This window comes from Polypterus senegalus, chromosome 12 (genome assembly GCF_016835505.1).
Source record: "Polypterus senegalus isolate Bchr_013 chromosome 12, ASM1683550v1, whole genome shotgun sequence".
Lineage (NCBI taxonomy): Eukaryota > Metazoa > Chordata > Cladistia > Polypteriformes > Polypteridae > Polypterus > Polypterus senegalus.
In genome coordinates, this window is record NC_053165.1 from 61,542,038 (window position 1) to 61,562,058 (window position 20,021).

The 20,021-nt window shown below is 37.6% G+C and overlaps 2 protein-coding genes across 5 annotated transcripts in view; one reads left to right on the forward strand and one right to left on the reverse strand.

The window, feature by feature from the left end:
* The window catches only part of LOC120540752 (trichoplein, keratin filament binding), a 46,586-nt gene extending 40,179 nt beyond the window's left edge, over nt 1-6,407 (reverse strand). Inside the window, exon 1 of the mRNA XM_039771792.1 lies at nt 6,307-6,407. The gene's annotated coding sequence lies outside the window, so the exon portion shown is untranslated. The remainder of the gene's footprint in view (nt 1-6,306) is intronic.
* Nucleotides 6,133-20,021, forward strand: part of trpv4 (transient receptor potential cation channel, subfamily V, member 4) — a 33,133-nt gene continuing 19,244 nt past the window's right edge. For 3 of the 4 annotated variants that reach the window (XR_005635853.1, XR_005635854.1, XM_039771785.1), the window contains exons 1-5: nt 6,133-6,242; nt 10,126-10,518; nt 13,620-13,792; nt 14,428-14,580; nt 18,178-18,318. Coding sequence is in view for 2 of the 4 variants with exons in the window: in XM_039771785.1 (XP_039627719.1) it covers nt 10,163-10,518; nt 13,620-13,792; nt 14,428-14,580; nt 18,178-18,318 (823 nt within the window). In the remaining 2 variants the exon portion in view is untranslated. Of the gene's footprint in view, nt 6,243-6,457; nt 6,537-10,125; nt 10,519-13,619; nt 13,793-14,427; nt 14,581-18,177; nt 18,319-20,021 lie in introns of those variants that run through there. The other variant, XM_039771786.1, reaches the window with a different exon arrangement.

The following is a 20,021-nucleotide window of genomic DNA, read 5'->3' on the forward strand; positions in this document are numbered from 1 at the left end:
TCCTAGGGGGGGCATGACAGAAAATAATTGAGAAGCGCTGGTTTAAGGTGTGACAAGATTACCAGAATCAGTGAATTATAATAGGTGGACAGGACCGTACTGATTTACAACATCTGATGCCAGGTAATATCAAGATTTTGAGAGCAACAAAACTCAAAAAAGTAAAAATCAGTAAGAAAAGGAAAAATAAATAGAACACAATCCAAAACAGTATTGTTTCTTTGACCTGCACTTACACCTTTTTCTGAACAGTATAATTCATTCACTTAACCAACTCTCAGGTATAGTCAAATCTCTTTTTATTTCTCTTTTTCCTCTCACTCCTAGTATTCCTCTCTTCGGTGTCCGTTTCTCTCAAATCTCATTAATACTTAATTCTCATGAATTACCAATAATTTCTTTATAGACAAAGAAGTTCACTATAGGGATATACTCCAGAAATACTACATACAACCCTAAAATCACCACACTTAAATAGCCAAGTCTCTAAGGAAATTTCTGGGTTTACTGGCCTAAATTGGTAATATAGTTCCTTCTGGGGCCGGCTCTACGCTGGGGCAAGAGGGGGCAATGCCCCCTTAAATCAAACTTTTAGAAGTTGAGAAAGAAAATAATAGATTACCCACAAACTGAATATGGACAAGATTTACTACAGTAGCTGAAAAATCCACTGGAAAAGGCACAAATGAGATGATAGGTTTCACCTCTTGTTCGCTCTTTACCTCCATGATCTGTTTGTGCGCAGCTCACACAGCACCGCAGTGATCCCCCACTCACCTGCCCCCCAGCTAAACACCCAATCACTGTCAGTATGCAAATGACCCGGTGTCAGGTTTCTCAGTAGGCAGGGCTGCGCAACAGCAGGAGGCTTTGAGAAAGCAGCAAATCTCTTTCGTCAAAATCATAGCGACTCGTGAGATAATTAACAACTAAAAAATACATCTATATTTGTACAGTCAATGGGGGTCTAGTCCATTGCTCTTCTCACAGTTTCAGTCTGGTAGAGAAGTGTTTCTTTCTCGATCCCACAAGCACCACTGTGAGCCTGTCTACTGCATATAGCCAACTGGAGGACCTGTGTCTGTCTGTCAGACCACGACACAAAGCCCCGCTCCAGCTTTCAACTCTGCACTCAACAGTTTTCTCGTTTCATATACTGATGTAATCACAGCGATTTTAGTAAAGCTTATTCACTTTCCACCCCAGCTTCCAGCAGCTCACAAAAGGAAAGTTAATGCTGTGAGATGCATCCTTTTTACCAAGCTTTTAAAAAGTGTGGCGCTGCTCCTGCCTGTACCAATAGCAGTAGCAATGAAGCTGCTGCTGGTACATCAGAGACAGCAGCTGGCATGTCTACTCCTGTGGCACCAACAGGCACTGCTTCTCCTGTACCTCTGCCAACAATTGCTGCCCCAAAACAACCCGCTCAGCTACCCAGTGACTTAAATGGCAATACACCATCCCAGCCAATACTGGGTAGCTTTCCCAAATGTGTATTTGGTGGTACAACATTAAAGTCATTCAATCCTGCCTGGTACCGTACACGACCATGGCTGGAGTACTCTGTTGTGCGGGATGCATGCTTCTGTTTCACCTGCCGGAAATATGGCAGCACTGTTAATGAGAGGGATGTAGTTTTTACCTTAACTGGTTTTAACAACTGGAAAGCAGCACTTGATCGATACAAGGGGCTACAGAGGCATGTGTCCAGCCACAACCATGTGCATGCTTCAACCATCTGGACTGAACATAAAAGCAGATAGGCCACGGGGGGGACTGTGGATTAAATGCTAGTTGTTAAAAAAACATTACTATGTCAAGAGTATCGGTAGTGCTATAAGGTTCCATCCATCCATTTTCCAACCCGCTGAATCCGAACACAGGGTCACGGGGGACTGCTGGAGCCAATCCCAGCCAACACAGGGCACAAGGCAGGAACCAATCCAACCCACTGCAGGACACACACAAACACACCCACGCACCAAGCACACACTAGGGCCAATTTAGAACCACCAATCCACCTAACCTGCATGTATTTGGACTGTGGGAGGAAACCGGAGCACCAAGAGGAAACCCACGCAGACACGGGGAGAACATGCAAACTCCACGCAGGGAGGACCTGGGAAGTGAACCTGGGTCTCCTAACTGTGAGGCAGAAGTGCTACCACTGCGCCACCGTGCCGCCCAGAGTGCTATAAGGTTTATCTGTGTAAGTGAGTTGGTGCTTCATGGGACTGCAAAAACCTTGAGACATGATGCAGTGGGTAATGAGGATGACATTGCTTCAGGTATTTTTCTAAAACTGATGGAATATACCTTAGAGAAGGATGAGAAGCTAGCAAGCATTGCTAAGGGTATCCCAAAAAATGCAAAATACACATCTAAGGATATCCAAAATGAAATTATGGTGCTTGGAGAGGTCAGGAAAAAATATGAAAGTGCTGATTCTGCAGGGTTTTGCCTCAAAAGTGATGGGATCAAGGATAGGTGCAATGTGGAAAATTTGTCTGTGATAATACGGTTTGCCAGAAATTCAATGCCAGAGGAGCATCTTATTGGGTTGCTTGACTTGCAACAACTTGATGCAGAGTACATCACCTCTGAGATCCTGTTACACCTTTGTGATGCTGGCTACAGTGCTGACAGTATATACTTAGCCAGGGGCTTCTGTGATGAGTGGGGTTAGAGGTGGGGTACAAGCTCTGCTCCAAAAGAGGCTTGACAGATATGTCCCATACATCCACTGCTACAACCGCCAACTGCACTTAGTGCTTGTACATGCCATGCAGAGTGAGCCGTGTGCAAAAAGATTTTTATCCTATCTAGTTCACTCTACAACTTTTTTCACCACCACTATGTGCTCAATAAACATGATGCACTTTGTCTAAAAAGGCTGCTTGAGATCAGATGGACAAGCCACTATGAGGTGACAAGGTGCACTGTGGACAATCAAAAACAAATCCTTAGTATCCTATCTGAGATGACAGAGGATGATGATGCTGCAGTTGACCTGTGCACCGAGGCATCAGGCCTGCTATGCCAAATTAAGAGGCATCACTTCTTTGAGATTGGAAAGTTCCTAGTGTGGGTGCTTGGTGTCTTAAAACCAGCAAATGCTATTCTACAGTCTCAGTCAGTTGATCTGTGCAGTGCTTCTGAGGTTGTTAGTGTAGCCCTGGACTCCTTAAAAAATATCCATGAGGATGACTGTTGGGGAGTGTCATCTCCTGCTGAAGATGAGTCACATCCAACAAAGAGAAGGAGAACAATGACCAAACACCTGGTTCAAAGTGTTGTGCTCTCAATGTTGGGCCATACAGACTCTGATGACCCTACCATTTCCCCCCATCAGTCTCTGAAAAGATCCCTGCTCAACATCCTTGACAGGGTCATTTCAGAAATGGAAACTAGATTTTCACACAAGAACATTGACCTGGTAAGAGCCAAATCTAGCCTTGCATCTAAATCTAGTGCATTTCTAGATCCCACCCTGTTGCACCCTCTGGCTGTGATGGCTGGCACTGTAGCAGATGTTGTAAGTCTGGAAAATTAAGTTCTTGTGGCAAACCAGATGCTGCTCAAAAAATGTTCAAAGGAAACAGCCCTGTCCACTGTGTGTAAACTCCTGCAGGAGTACAAAGAAGCCTTTCCTGAGTTGCATAAATTGTGTGTAACAGCCCTGGTCATTGGTGTGTCTTCAGCATCGTGTGAGAGTTCCTTCTCCACTTTGTCACGGGTCCTAACCCCCTATTGTCGCACCATGTTACATAAAAGTATGAGGAATTTGGTGATCTTGGCCCCTGAGAAGTCCATAACAAATAACTTGGATATGGATGAATTTGGAAGACAGGAGACTGTTGTTGTAGAGTGGATTGAGGAGAAAGGAGAGTGGAGTTGTTCAGTTGCTTACAAAACAAACAAGCTTAAAACAAGACAAAAAAAGAAGAAAAAAGTTCAAATGTTCTGTTCTAAATCTGTTGTGTTCTACAAATTAGTTTGAGAATTGTTGGAAAATATGTGGTGAATTGTTTTTTTTTTTTTTAATTACTATGCCAACCCTTTTTAGTTTTGTAAATATTGGGTATATTGAGAGGTCTTATTTTATTCTTACTTTATTTTGCAAATTTATTTGAAAATTAGGCCATCCAATTAAGATACATTTTATGTTGTTGGTTTTAAAGAACTGGATGGATATTTTATTTTATTCTTTATTTTATTTTTTATTCTATTTTTTAGTTTCATTTTTCCAGACTTGGTGAATTGATTTTTTTTAATAACTTGGCCTACCCTTTTTAGTTTTGTTAATATTGGCAATAGTGAGAAGTGTTATTGTTGGATTCGAATATATCTGATATACTGTAGGCCATCCAGTTAAGATAAATGTCATGGTTTTAGTTGTTATAATTTGATGAGGAATATTTTATTTTATTTTTTGTTGTTTTATTTTTCAGTTTTCCTCCTGAGGGATTGCCACCTTATCATAGTCGGGGGGTTTGCGTGCCTCAGTGACCCTAAGAGCTACATCAAGAAAAGCTTAGCCTTCAGGTGGGACACCCAAGTTGGACAGGTCTTATGGTAGCGGTCTGACAAAGTGCAATCCCATTACATGACAAAAACTGTTATCCAGAGCACATTCTATTATTAGACTACAGTATTGAAATTATTTTAATTATATGAATAACAATATGAAATGTGTGAGTTTTCAAATACACTGATACATGTTCTTTGTCAAATGTGTATCATATAAATGATTTACATATGACATACTCAAATCTGCTTAATTCAGCTCAGCAACATCAAATGCAAGTCAGACATTCACATATTTTTGTATTATTGCCCTCTGTTCTATCAAGATCTTTATTTGCCTATAATGGATTAGCAGGTTAGAAAATGAATGGAATATTTTTTCAAAGAATTCCTTATTTTGCCATTAGTTTGTTATTATATAAGGGATTTGAATGTTATCTGTCAGACTAGGTATGTTTTTAACGTAACCTACAGAAACCCTGAATTAACATTTAGACTGTAGTGGTTAAGGCTTTGGACTTAAGAACCTGAGGTTGTGGGTTCCTATCCCTTTACTGACACTATATGGCCATGTGACGCTGTGCAAGTTACTTCATCTGCCTTTGCTCCAATTAGAAAAACACAGTTGGTTACATTTCCTTTTTTTATGTCATATGTCATAAGTTAAAGGTGTCAGACAAATAATAACTAATAATAATAATAATCTCAAAATGAAGTGCAGATACCTTAAAATGCAATTCACCTGAAACTCATTTCTGTATGTTCTGTTACATTACATTTTGGGAGATCTCAAATTGACCTTGCATGCATTTTATGATATCTGCAATTACTTTGAGTTTAAAAAAAAAAAATCACATAATGTAACATTTCCATTTTCTTTCAATGGGACTTCCTTTCTGTTTTAAGATTTTTTAAAGGAATTTCTCAACATGCATGTCAGATATCTGGACATGGACAGGAAACTACTCTGAAATATCTTGCAATACGTTTTTCAGATCTGTGAAATTTAGATATCAAGAAATGAGTTTGAGATATCTTAAAATGTAGGTGTATTTTGATATCTGAAACACGATTTAATATAAAGGATGAGTAAAATTTAGTTAAGGATATCTTCATTACATTTCCAGATATTTTAAAATGACTTTCAGACCATTCTGAGATATTTAAAATGCATTTTAAGATACTCTTAACATAGACAGGAGGTCGAACTAAAAACATTGGTAATTTTGCAGAAAGTCATTTTGGGATACCTTGAATGAATTTCATTTCAGATATCGCAAAATGAGCATCAGGCCATTTCAAGACACCTTCAAATCCATGAGATCTCTTAAAATGTATTTAAGAATCTTGAAATAGATACAGTAGCCATATGTAATTTTAAGATGTTTTAAATACATTTCCAGATTTATTTAAAAACATTTTGAAACCGTTCAAAACGTCAGTTCGGCTTGCCATAGTAAACGAATTCTTTCAACCTTTCTTATAGCCTACTTCCAACGTTAACAAATTAAATTAGTAGCAAACAGGAAAAAAGACTAGTTATGGCTAGCGACTAAAGAGTTAAGAGGATGAGAAAGTTGAGCGCCAGAGGGAGGGAGAGAGGAAGCGGCGCCACTCCACAGTCACAGGGTTACATTTAGGAGTTTCGAAGAGAGCGGGGTCAACCCTTTGACGAGTCTTCCCTTCAAGCCCGCCGTGCCTCCGCTTGTGCTCAGGTAAGTCGTACTACTTTCACTTCTTCTTAACGGGTGCCAGTGGATTAAGAACATGCTCACCTACCGAAGGCAGTGTGGAAACTGCCGGGTTAAGTGCGGGGAACCCTTGAAGTAGCGTAGTTGGAAGAGGAACCTGGTGCAGTCGAGTTGCAGTAAATCCACAGCCTTGAACGCTCCGTGACGTCATCCGGCGCGATCCTGGGATGCGCGCCCACCTGAGCACTACAGCAGGGGACGCCACCGGGGTCCACTCCTCTTTCTTCGTCATACCACTGTATTCTTCAGTCCCGATAGGTAACTCGCCATTTAAATTAATGTGTGATATCGCGATCGATATCGAAATGCTTTGTTTTACATACGATTTCTCAAACTTTTTACAACTTTGGTTCAAACAAGTTCACAAGGCAAAGCAGATGCCTGTTTGATTTTCTTTTGGATATGCCTCTACATGTATAAAGAACAGAGGGACAAACAAGGTATATTTGTGTTTTTCGACAGAGGGAGACTTGTTTCATTTACAGGATTACATTTCTAAGCCCCCTAATTTGGGGATGCTAGCACTTGTGTTGTTTCTGGCTCAGTCGGACGCCTTGATGGTAGCTTAGCTCAGGTCTGTTAGTAGAAGTTCAGCTGCCTTCAGGAAACATACGCCCAGCCTCTGAATGGCCTCATTATGTTAAGTGGAAGCGACGAGACCGAGTCCTTTGCATAGGCTGTGCCCCCACCCACATTAGGTGGCCATCGGTGCCCAATTTTAACCGAATTACGACTTTTCAATTGAAACCTTGCATTACTTTTCGTCCAGTGTCACACCCAAACGCCAAAGGCAAACTTCTTCACCTTGTTGTGGATTTACAGAGCAGTAATTCCTGGCAAGGTTGTGTATAGGCGTAATCGTTTTTTTCCCTTTCGTCTTTAATATTTCAAAACTACCAGGCAGGCTTCACTGCACATATATTTGACTTGCACACATTGGTCTGTAAATGAAAGGGCAATGCTGGGTGTGGCAAACATCTGTACTAAGCCTAGAATATACAGTGTCACTTGTCCTTTCTGACCACAGAACTCGGAGCGCTGCCACACTGGTCTGTGTAATTTAGCTGGTTGGGGTTTGGGATAACAGTATAAAAAACTAGTGGCAGCATACTAGGTTATTAGAGAAACAGATTTATGACAGAGCAAAGCATCACACAAAAATGAGCACAGTATGTTTTTTTAAGAAGAGAGAAACACTAGAATTTCTCTACACTAGCAAAGGACATTTAAGATGTAGATGTGTTGTGTTTTATTTCATTGCCTGTGTCAGTGGTTTACAATTAACCCGTGCCTTCTGGTCTATGCATGTTCTCTAGCAGTTGTATTGATGGGCTGATTGTCCTGGTCTTACAGGTGTCCAGCACCACATTTGCTTTGTTGTCATTGCAGATTAACTTTCACCGCTGGAATATTGATAGTTTGAAAGACTGATTTATCAATGGATAGTCTGGTAAACTATTTTGGACTGTGTTTGTTCATTAAAATGGGCTATTTACATAAATGTTTTATTGTTGTTGACTGGCTGACTTGATTGTTCCTCCTTTTGATCCACTTGCATTGTTAGCCTCTCAAATTTTGGCTCTTAGAGTTTTATTTCTTTATTCCATTGTCTGTGTTAATGATAATCACCTTGACTGATCCAAAACTAAAGGACATTAAGCTACTTGAATCTATTACTGGCACTTGCTGTCAAAAAGCCACATATTATGGACGTAATGCAACCTATGGATTCAATCTAGTCTATTTGGGTTTACAGGGATAACACCGTTAATTGTTCAGACTTCTTATCATCCACAAATCAAAATATATATATATATTTTTTTAATTAAATCATATGTTTCCAATTTTTTCTTTTTGGAACACTTGTGATGACAAAGATTTTTTTTTTAAATGGAATTCCTGTTACAGCTTCTGTATATAATAAGGGTACCTTTTTAAACTGAACAATTTTATCAATTTAAATGTGCATGATGAAACTGAATTGCCTGGTTGTGTTACAGCACCTGACACATACTTACTTTGACACATTGACACACAAGGGCAGTATTTAAGCTATATTTGAGGGCTTTGTAAATACAAAGCAGAACAGATACTTTTAGCAAAAAATTCGCATAGTAAGCTTAGGTTGGATTGGAAGTATTTCAATCAAAAGGATGACAGAGTCAGTGGCAGAGAGTATAATACTGGGTTGAAATACAGAAGCAACAAATCTAATATGCTTTGCCATAAACGAGGCAAGCATGTCCTTTGTGATGTCATACTACAGCACTAAGGAAGAAAATAGTGTTGCTGAGATGGTCAGAAGGAAATAACGCAGGCTGTGATTATGGGTACAATGATAGGAAAAGACATGTTGCCAGTTCATTTGGTTGATGGCAGTGGCTTTTGGCAGCTAATCAGTTGTCTAGATAAATTATATATAGAGGTAAAGTTACTGAGAGGATGTAAGAATTTAAAACTCTAGATATCTATAGCTTGCTTACTTTTGGACTATGCTAACAACTGAGAGGTATATTACAATAGTGTTCCATTGCTTAGATGAAGACTGACTGATGATACTGGTGTTACTACAGACACAGAATGTATCACTAAGACTTACAGCTGACCGCTTTGCCAAGAAGCTTACTGCAGCTGTGTAGACATGGGAATGTACTGGTTTAATGATTGTGTGCATTCAGGATATCACATGAAACATTGTGTCTGCTAATGCTTTACTAATCTGGTTATATAACCATTAACTCAAAATCACTATCCCAGTGGTCTAGCTTTATCTGTGTAAAGCTGATGTTTTCGTATCCGTATATGCTTGTTAAATTTTTAAATACACGAATGCTGTGTAAAGCTACTGTTGTGGCCCATTAATTAATTTGTTACAGTACAGACATTCTATGAGAGCCTTCTCACAGAGAAGTTCTCACACATTCTGATATTTTTGCATACTGGGCATGTGCTGTTTTTTTTGTTTTTTTTTTGTTTTTTTTCAACGATTCTATATGATTCACTGGCTAGAGGGTATTAGCATTTTTTTTTGTGTATTTTTTCAGCATCTCTAGGTAGGGGGTGGTGTCAGACTTGTGAGAGTAAAACTGTCGTCAGTGTTTCCTTGTAGGTAAAAGAGGTGGTCCAAGTGAAGGAACTCATTTGATGTTCAACATTTAAAAACTGTAAGCAGGAATCTAGACAATTCAATTATATATTGTAGTGTTCTTCACAATATATAACAAGAGTTATTCAGTAATTTTTACGTAGTGTCATTGCACTGTAGATCTATGCTCTAAGTCTTACTGTATTTGCTTATTTTGTAAAAAAGAGGATCTGTTGGGAATTGCTAAATATGTATGCTTTCAAGATGTCCATTACTGTCAAGTTATATGTACTGTATGTCATTTTTATCATGAAGTTTAGAACACTATGTTCATAATGACTTTTATATTTGTGTTTGCACTATATAGGTATCCTTTTGTAGTGTTGTAAAAGGATCCCTAAGAGCTTGTGGCTGATTGTCTACAAGTTAATGATAGTTGTGCTTGTTTTTTCTTATTTTGTGCCTTTGGGGCACTTCCATAACTGCTTTATGTGTTGTGTGACATCAGATATTACAAAATGAGCATTATAGCACAATTAGAAAATTTTAATGACATTAAGTAATATCACACAATATTGGTAATGCTGAGCATAGCATCTAAAATGTTACAGTTTCAAAATGCACATGTGTGCAAGAGAGTAAAGTGCCATGCATTGAGTTTTGAAAGCGCCAAGTATTGCTGGATCTCAATTCTGTTGTGTGCATGTACTGCTTACTTTATACTTGTGTGAACTCTCACTTTTTAATTCTTAATTCTTCCAGATTAGCCATCACAATTTTGCGTTATTATCATATTGCAATGGCTGAACCAGAAGATCCATCCAAAACCCTGAGTTCTGCAGAATCAGTTGATATCCCTCCAGAAAATGACTCCTCCTTTCCATTGTCTTCCCTGGCCAATTTATTTGAAGGAGAAGAGAATGTTCATACCCCAGAGCTACCTCGGCATGTTGACAACAAGTCAAATTTACGCATGAAATTCCAAGGAGCCTTCAAGAAGGGAATCTCCAATCCTATGGACCTTCTGGAATACAATATTTATGAGTCCCCTGTAGTTCCAGCACCCAAAAAGGCTCCCATGGACTCGCTTTTTGACTATGGTACCTACCATCAGCCCAATGAACAAAAACGCAGAAGGAAGAAGATTCCTCATGAGTGAGTACATGTTCAGTTTTACTTGCAGAACAACATTTTTGTGCATGCTACTTTTGAGATGCTTACCTTTAATATTCATTTTAAAATAGTTCTTAGAAGAATACCTGCTTTTGAAGTTAAAAAATCTCATCTAAAAGTTCCAAATATGAAGAATGTAGAAGGGTATTCAGAGCAAATTTCATTTGCAATATTTCAAATGCTGGAATGGTAATGTGCTCTCTAAACCAGTGATTTCTGTGAGAATGTCAAAGCAGATGTTTGAACCACACATACAATTCTTTTACAGCATTAAATAAGTAGATAAAACTTTATTTGTCCCCAGGGGGAAGATTAATTTTTTACAGATGCTCTTTAAATAAATAAATAGATAAATGAGTAAGTAATTTAATAAATAAGTAAACACTCACACTTTGGTCTGAATACACACCAGAATGACTATAAAGCAAGAAAATTAAAAAGAGAAAAGAAAAGTTATGACTTTGCTGTCACAGTCACTGAGAGGCGTTGTGCAGATGTATTGCTGTTGGTATGAAAGATTCCCAATACTGACATGTCTGCTGAATAATTCGTTGGCTGAAAGTACTCAGTGTTAGTGTGTCAGAGAGAGGATGTGCAGCATTGTTGATAATAGCCATCAGTTTTGTTTTAATTCTCTCCTTCTCTATGGTCTCCACAGGTTCCAGAGTGCATCTTATAACAGAGCTTGACCTTTTATTTAGCCTGTTAGCCGGTTAGTGAGCTTTTTAGTGCAGCTTCAAGAGTTGCAGATAAGAAAGGAAAGAGACTGATTTGTAATAGAGTTGAATTATTATATTTTTAAAAAAGAACCTTGAATTACGATTAAACTGTTTTTTAATGAAATTCCAATTTGTTAAAAGACTTTGTATCTATTGTTTGAAAAATATGAAACACATTTACAAAACATTACACATTATTATTAGTTTTAAATATCATCAAAAATACATTTATTCTTTATTTGACACAGACTATGTATTTTATTCACTATGTGCTAATAAATAAAATTGTATTGTTCTCATGTTTTTGTAGCATCATTCATCCCAGTAAAACTAACTTGTTCATTACCCAGCATCAGCATACAGTATTCATTAAGTAATTGGTATTGGTACCTGTGCATTTCTAATAGTGGCAAAGGCCTATAACCAGCTTTACACAAAGCAGCATAAAGAGTGCAGATGGAGTTTCAGATAGGGAATTAGGGAACAAGAGAAATGAAAAAGAGGAGTGTAGGGAAGTGGAGAAGATAGCATGATACCACATGTATTAAGGGCATACCTTAACAGAAGATAAAAACTAAAAGAGGAGAATGAAGTTCAGCACTTGGGCTGCACACATTGGAACTTTGGAACATCCTGAGCATTGAGTCATTTAAAATATCATAGCTTACATCAATGACAAAAAGGTCATATAACTGTACAAAATTTCAGGTATTAGGACCACATTTGCACCTTGTGTATTTGTTTATTATATGTGTGCATTTCTGCAATGTATTTTGTTACTCTTAACATAATGTGTTTTTGAACTTAGGACTGAATGTTGTTTGTTTGATAATTAGGTACTCTATTTAGGTTTCTTTGTTCTGTATTATTAGTTGCATTTCATGTTGCCTTTATTATTGGCTCTAATAATGTACAATCTAGCTTTAGCTTTTAACCTTAAAATTTCTAAGCATGTATTTAGAGGTTCAGGCTTTTATATTAAAAGTAATAAATAAAATGTGCCATTTGCATATTTGCAAGAGTTCCACATTTCTGTTTCAGATGTGTAAATATAGGTACAGTACATTTTTGCTAGTTATTTATTTTCTATTTATGTATTACCTTTCCCTGAAGCAATTATTTTTAAAGTAATATGCTCTTTCATTGCTAATCGGGCAGTCTCCTAGCAGCAATAATGCCTTTTATCCTGGTAACAGACGTCATTGAATGGTGCTAGCATTTGTAAGCTGACACTTTGAAAAGGTGGGAAAATAGTATGTTCTTTCAAGATGCAGTTTATCTCCCCATGCTCTTTTCGTCTATTAAACTTGCAAGTATGAGGCAATGAGAATATTGTTTCTGTTTCTACTTTCCACATATTCATTGACTAATCATTAGGGCCTCTAAACCTCTTTCTGTGCCTGACTTCATACAACTGTTAGTTTATTATTTGAATCCTACTCCTCCCTCCCACTCCCATAATATATCTTTGTCTTTAACTCCTGAAATATCTCAGGTGGCAATGCGAGTCAGTTCCTAAGCATAATACATAATACAGATTTTTAGTATCGTATTTCATTTGCAAAAATGCATGAAATTTGAAACTATAATAAAAGTTTATATATATATATATATATATATATATATATATATATATATATATATATATATATTAATGTCACTTGTACATCTGTATACTTCATGAGGTGGCGACCCTTTTCCTGAAGAGCAGGGTTTGCAATTTGATATAAATTGGTTTTAAATGTAATAATAACCTGGATCATTTTAGTTTAGTTTTAGGACACACATTTATATTCAAAATAATATGCAAATGGCCCCAAACCAATAAACAACAGAAAAACCAGCAAAAAACAATTTGCAAAGTACAATTCCTACTTTAATTCTAAATATTATACTGCTTCTTGGCTGGTTTTGTAGTTTCAGTTTTTATTATTACCTACCTCTGCAGCAGAAACTTGTAAAGCAGTTTCTTTCTTTATCTGAATCCTTACTAGGTGCCAATTTCCAAAATTCCTGAAAGTGTATCTTTTATCAAGTCAGTAATTTAAAAGCTTAACTTCTTCGGTGTGACGTGTGATGATTTTGATCTGGCAATTCTAGAGGAATTAGATATTCTGTGTGACATGGTGGTATGGAATTGAACTTTCAAACCAAAAGGCTGCAATTTCTTAATCTGCAACCAACTTGCTTTTATAGTCACATCATATCACTTAACTTACTAGGGATCTTAAAATAAAGGTTATTTGTTTAACTTGTACTACCTGTATGTAAACAAAAGTAGAGAGACCTACAGTTTATTAAATGATGGAATACTTTTTTTGAAGGTCTCAGCCTGCTATTTACATTCATCCTTTGTCTCATAAGCAAACTGAAGACAACTACAGCAGATCCAGCACCCAATCCACCTCCTGTTCTCAAGGTCTTCAACCGTTCCCTGTTGTTTGATGCAGTATCACGAGGAAATGTAGATGACTTGGACGGCTTGCTTTCATATTTGCAAGCACACAAGAAGCGGCTAACGGATGAGGAGTTCAGAGGTGAGACAAAGAGCAAAGGGAGCTTGTGTTGGCAGAACTACTAGCGTTTCATGTTTACTGGAAAAAATGTGAGGAATGTCAGAAGGTCCTCTCAAATGGCAGAGCTATGAATTATATGATGACCATCTGTGAGAAGTAGCAGTTAAGTGTACGTGGGCAATGAGATGTTGTGCTAGGAATATCAGAAGGACTGCATCTTCTTCCTACTTTAAGATTAGACAGAATTGGATGTCTAAATTTACATCTATCTGTACTTGTTCAGCAGTGAGTTTACAAGTGTTCATTTGGTAAATAGTAATCAATAATGTTTGTGTGCATGACCAAAAAAGAAAATGTATTAAGACTTGATGACACTGAGATGATCTGTTTGTTTGAAACATTGCTTCATGTTTTTAGTAGTGGAAATTCATTTTTTTCTATTATTAGTCAAGTTGTATTTTTTTTATACATTCATTGCAAATTTTTTTAAATTAAAATGGGGATGCATATTGCACATTCATAAGCAGTTAGTACTGTATGTTAGGAATTATGAGCAGAAAATAAACATAGCTTGTGTGGTTTTTGCCTTTTAGCTTAGTGATGTTTTATATATTTCATTTTGGCTCTATTAACATTTTTATCTGTTGTCTCAAAAGAGATTTCAACAGGAAAGACATGCCTCCCAAAAGCCCTAATGAACCTCTATAGTGGCCATAATGACACTATCCCTTTGCTGGTGGACATTGCTGAGAAGACTGGCAACCTACGGGAGTTTATCAACACACCATTCAGGGATGTTTACTATCGAGGTGAGATATATAATATACATGAGCTTTGTTCAGCTTCTGTTTAGTTTCAGGGGTGGGAAGCAGTATTTTATGTTTTGTTGTGGAAGAGGAGGGATCAGTCATTTCCCAGGGTTTGTTTACAAAACAACAGTCTTGTGCTTTCTGGGAAATCCTGTGACTTTCATCCAGAGTAATGATTTTTGTAAGTCATTAACAGTAGGGAGGAAAAAGGAAGACATATGACCATAAAGGGAGTCGGCATTAGCTAGACTTTTACAATTGAACTGTCAATCGCCTTATATAGTAAATTTAATCCACTTCTAATTCAGCATTTACCTATGGTAAGTTTCACCAACTAACTGTTTCACTTTACATCAACTCCTGTTTCACAATGGAAGAAAGAGTTTAGTGTAAAGAGGGCTCTATGGGTAGCATACAGAAATATTTCTTTGTGTGGGTTTTTGTGTTTTTTGCTGATTCCTTTTCTGACATGTAAGAAATGTATTATGTACTTAATTTACTGTTTTGACATAACAGGCGCTAAGACAAAATGTTACACGTTTTGAGGACTTGGGATAGGAGTTAAATACAGGAAGGTTCAGAGATTAGAGTCTGTATTTATCAAGCATATAAGAGTTACTCATAGGAATTGCATTAAAAGTCATACTTAGATGATCATTTTTTCTACCTAGTCCCAGTCCCAATTAAGAGTTGGAAATAATATCTGTGAATGAATTACAGCACACATTGCCCTAAATTGCCACTCATGATGATGGATTGTAGTTTTCTGATACTAATGCTAAGGCTTCACCACAAAGATAATAATGATAATGATAATAATAATATTGAAAGTAGAAGGAGAATAGACATGAAACAAAATAAAGCAGGATATGGCGCTAAGATTCATGTAATTGTTGCCACTTCAACACAACAATATCAAGAATAATACAGTAATGAACACCAAGGTGGAAAGACCGAGACACACACCAAAAGAATCTTGAGCCTGATAACAGGCATGTTTTGTTAACAATAAATAATCCACAGTCGATCTTTCAAAAAAATTCACTTTCCCTGTTATGGCCATGGGAAGCACCTTGTACAGTAACAGCTACTGAAACTAGCTACAGTATGGCTGTAAGTCCTGGTCACTCCTCCAATGTCCTGATCATCTTCCACAGTCGCATGCCGTGTCCCTTTCCCTGATTTCCCCCTAATCTTCAGCGAGGCTTTGCCTTCTTAAACCTTCCTGAGCTTGTAAAATGTAACACGGATATTCCAGGGGTTCATGGAATGCAAAGCTCAGTGTACTTGTGTGACATTTCTCTGTCAGTTTCAGTTACCTATCCATACCTGCTTATCTTCAGGGTAATACATGTATTCTGTCCGCTACAGTACATTTTGCACACATGACTGCTTGTATGTTGTTACTGTAATGTCACCTTCACGTAGGTGTGCTCATCCACACTTGGGGCAGTGATGTTTATGTGCATGGAGATTTGCATAATAACAGGTTGCTTTAATATTAGCTCACATAGAGTCATAGGTAAATGTATAATCTGCGTATTACCTCACAAGTTAAAAGGGCATTGAAAGTTTGTTGTGAAATTCCACAAATAGTTGGTTATGACATATAACAATCATTGCCATTGTTGTTGTATCTATTATTGTTTGTTATTGATATTTAGGTGTGCGGAATTTCTAATAAGGGTTGTTATTATTTTGTGAAATTATTGGGTTACCATTTGTTTGTTAATGTAGACTCCTGTCTAAGTTAAAGCTAGGTTGTTCATTTTCTTTAAAATACCTTCTTTGTGTGTGGTTTATAGCATTTCTTTAGACCTTAAAGGTGTTTGTGTATCCATACTTTCATCTTGTAATTTCTGTTAATCCATCCATCCATCCATTTTCCATCCCGCTGAATCCGAACACAGGGTCACGGGGGTCTGCTGGAGCCAATCCCAGCCAACACAGGGCACAAGGCAGGAACCAATCCCGGGCAGGGTGCCAGCCCACCGCAGGATACACACAAACACACCCACACACCAAGCACACACTAGGGTCAATTTAGAATCGCCAGTCCACCTAACCTGCATGTCTTTGGACTGTGGGAGGAAACCGGAGCGCCCGGAGGAAACCCACGCAGACACGGGGAGAACATGCAAACTCCACACAGGGAGGACCCGGGAAGCAAACCCAGGTCTTCTAACTGCGAGGCAGTAGTGCTACCACTGCGCCACTGTGCCGCCCATTTCTGTTGATAGATATGTTAAATGTTTAAAGTTTGTGTTAACCTTGTTATTGGAATAGTATTCTAAAAATGTAAATGTTTCTAATAATAAATATCGTAGTAGTATGCAGTATTACCATTAGGATAATCTTCAGCAATTTAATGTATAAGTTGAAAAAACATCATGGTATAATTACTGCTCATGATTGGTATTGCGAATAGATTCATAAATAAGCTATACTATGGTTTATGATTGTGGCTTGATCAATTTTTTATAACAAAGGGAAAAGCAATACACATTTCCACCACTGAGGAGTGTTTTGATTGTCTACTTTTATTAAGTCAATATAGGGTGACTTGGTAATGTACTAATTAGCTTTTCTGACTCAAATGCCACAAATCTTTTGTCTGAAGCTCAGCCTGGGCACTGGTTGTGCAAAGTTTGCTCATTTTCACCATAGATTTGTAGGGTTTTTGTGTAAGTAGTCCATTGTTTCTCCCATATCTCATATATGAATATACAGTAAGAGGATAACTGACCTGTCTAGATTCGTCCCATGTGTGAAAGTGCACGTGTGTAGATTGTGATAGAGTAACCTGTCCAAGATTGGTTCCAGATTTGTGTCGGTATCCCTAAATTGGATTAAGTGGAATTAATGATGAATGGAAGAATTTCCCCTCATACATTATGACTTACAACTAAGACTATATAAACAGCAGTATTAAGTAAATTACTACAAATTATTTTCTACTTCTTGGAAATACCAGCCTGCAGGATTAATCTCAAGTTGTTTTCTGTTTTTAATTCTAATTCTTAGAAGCCTGTTAAGTAGCATATATAGCTGTTAGAGAATGCTACAAAATACTTCTTGGTTGTCCAGTTATTTTTATTTATTTATTTATTTTAGTAAACTAAATCAGGCAATATCTTGCTTTACAGTGTATATGAAATAAACAGCATAATGATAAGTATGTTGTTCTAGAAACATTCTGTAATCCCATTGTGCACAGGCAAGTACACTGGATTGTCATATTAGAACTGATGCCACTAAGGTACCCACTGTGATAATTTGGTTGTGGTCACAAGGAAACAGTGGGATGTGTGAAATACAGCATGCTGCAGGTAAAAATACAAATCCTCTGTACCCAAGACTGAGCAACTGCTAAGAAGGCCATTTTCTACGTAGCAGTTACAGCTGGTATATAAGAATTATACAATGTATGTGAATGAGTTTTTTATGGAGTTCCCTGGTACTACTAGTAATACTTTCTATTATTCAGATGCTGTGATCCATTTTAAAATTTGTAGCTGGTCATGGCATGGAAATTAAGGTGGCAACACCTTTTTCTAGAGTTAAGGCTTCAATATAGCCCTTTTCCCTTTTTGTAAGGTCAAACAGCTCTTCATATTGCAATAGAGAGGCGCTGCAAACAGTATGTGGAACTTCTTGTGGAGAAGGGTGCAGATGTACATGGCCAGGCACGAGGCAGATTCTTTCAGCCCAGAGATGAAGGTGGCTACTTCTACTTTGGTGAGTCATTCAAGGTTTTTGTTCATTTTCTTCTGTATACAGCAAATAAAAAGGTTTGATTGCTTTGTTCCTGCAATCCTCCAAACCAAAAAAGTGTGTTCAGAAAGGAATCTGTATTGGCTCATAATATAATGTTTTCTTTGGAGTTGGCTGTACTTTTCTAAGAGTTTCCTTGTAACTTCTCAAAAATGTACCATAATCTTGTAATGCACCATTCTCAGGGATAGATTGTGGTTCTTTGTTTGGTTGTGAGAAAGTGTTTACAAAAGTACCAGTTTCCTCCCACAGTCTAAGACATGCAAATTAGGTGAATTGGCAGTCCTAAACTGGCCCACGTGTGTACATGTGTGTTCGCCCTGTGATGGACTGGCATCCTGTCCAGGGTTTGTCCCTGCCTTGTACCTTTTGCTAGCTGGGATAGGCTCCAGCAGACCCCGTGACCCTGTTCCAACTAAGTGGGTTAGAAAATGACTGACTGACTGGCTGACATTAACCTGTAAGGTTCTTTTATATTGGTGGACAGGTTAATGCTAGAAATGCCTAAAATGTTAGTCTTTATTCACATGTATCTCCTGCAATACTTAACTATTTAACATTCACTCAGCACAGATATCATCAAATACAAAGCAAGAATACCTCAACACTGGCTAAGGGTAGCAACCTTAACTCCAATACCTTGCCAGAAGCTACAAGTCAATTCATTCATGAGTCATCCCTGCCATTTGTGGACATGTCAATCTGTCTTCTTCCCCTGGAAGAGTTACTGTATGCAACAATTCCTGCCAGGTTTATCCTATCCCGATGGCTTACTTTGTAGTTGCTTTGTAGGTGCTGCACAGTCTAGCAGAATGCAAAGGCTAATCAATACCCCTGAAAGAACATAACCTTAATGAATTCAGTTTGTTTCATTAACAGTCATCAGTCAGTAAACAACAGGACCACTTCAGCAAACCATTACTCAAACTGTATTTCAGTCATTACTTATATTTAATTGCAAGAAGAAAAGTATAAATGTTTGATATGAAAATATACAGCCTGAACAATTCAAATCAAAGTCACACAGCAAGCTTCATATCAGGTGGCTGTAGCTTTAATTGTTGCATTCTTTGTTGTCTTAAACCAGATTATGATGCTTGGGAGCAAAGGGATTGTCTGTAGATGGTAAAATCTGACTGAGTTGTCTTCTTTCAGGCAGTAGTTTCTTTTAGTGAGAAGTCAAGCAAAATGACCCCTTTTGTTGGCTAACTAAAAAAATTACAATATACAAGCTTTCGAGGCAATTCAGGCCGCTGCTTTAGGCAAGATGTAATCCCTGTATTATGTAAGATGTTGTTTCTGTCAAACATATCAGACAACTGATAAGTTCCCATGGTCTGGCTGATTGTTCATTAAGTTTCACATACAGTATTTTTACAAGTATATCAAGCCAATTAGTTGACCGTAAACTTAAACATATGCATTCTAATTGTATAAAAGTTTATACTTGCCTTCCCAGAATTCTCATCTATGCCTATTTTGCATACACCCCAAAATTTTATTGAGTCCCGATGTCAAAACGCTTATGAATATTAATGATCTAATACTGTCATTTGTACCTGCCTGCTGTTTCAGTTACAGAACATTACGATTAGACTATGTCAGCTTTTGCAAATGAGCTTTGGGTACACAGGTTAAGGGCTAATCTAAATAATCCTAAAATAAAG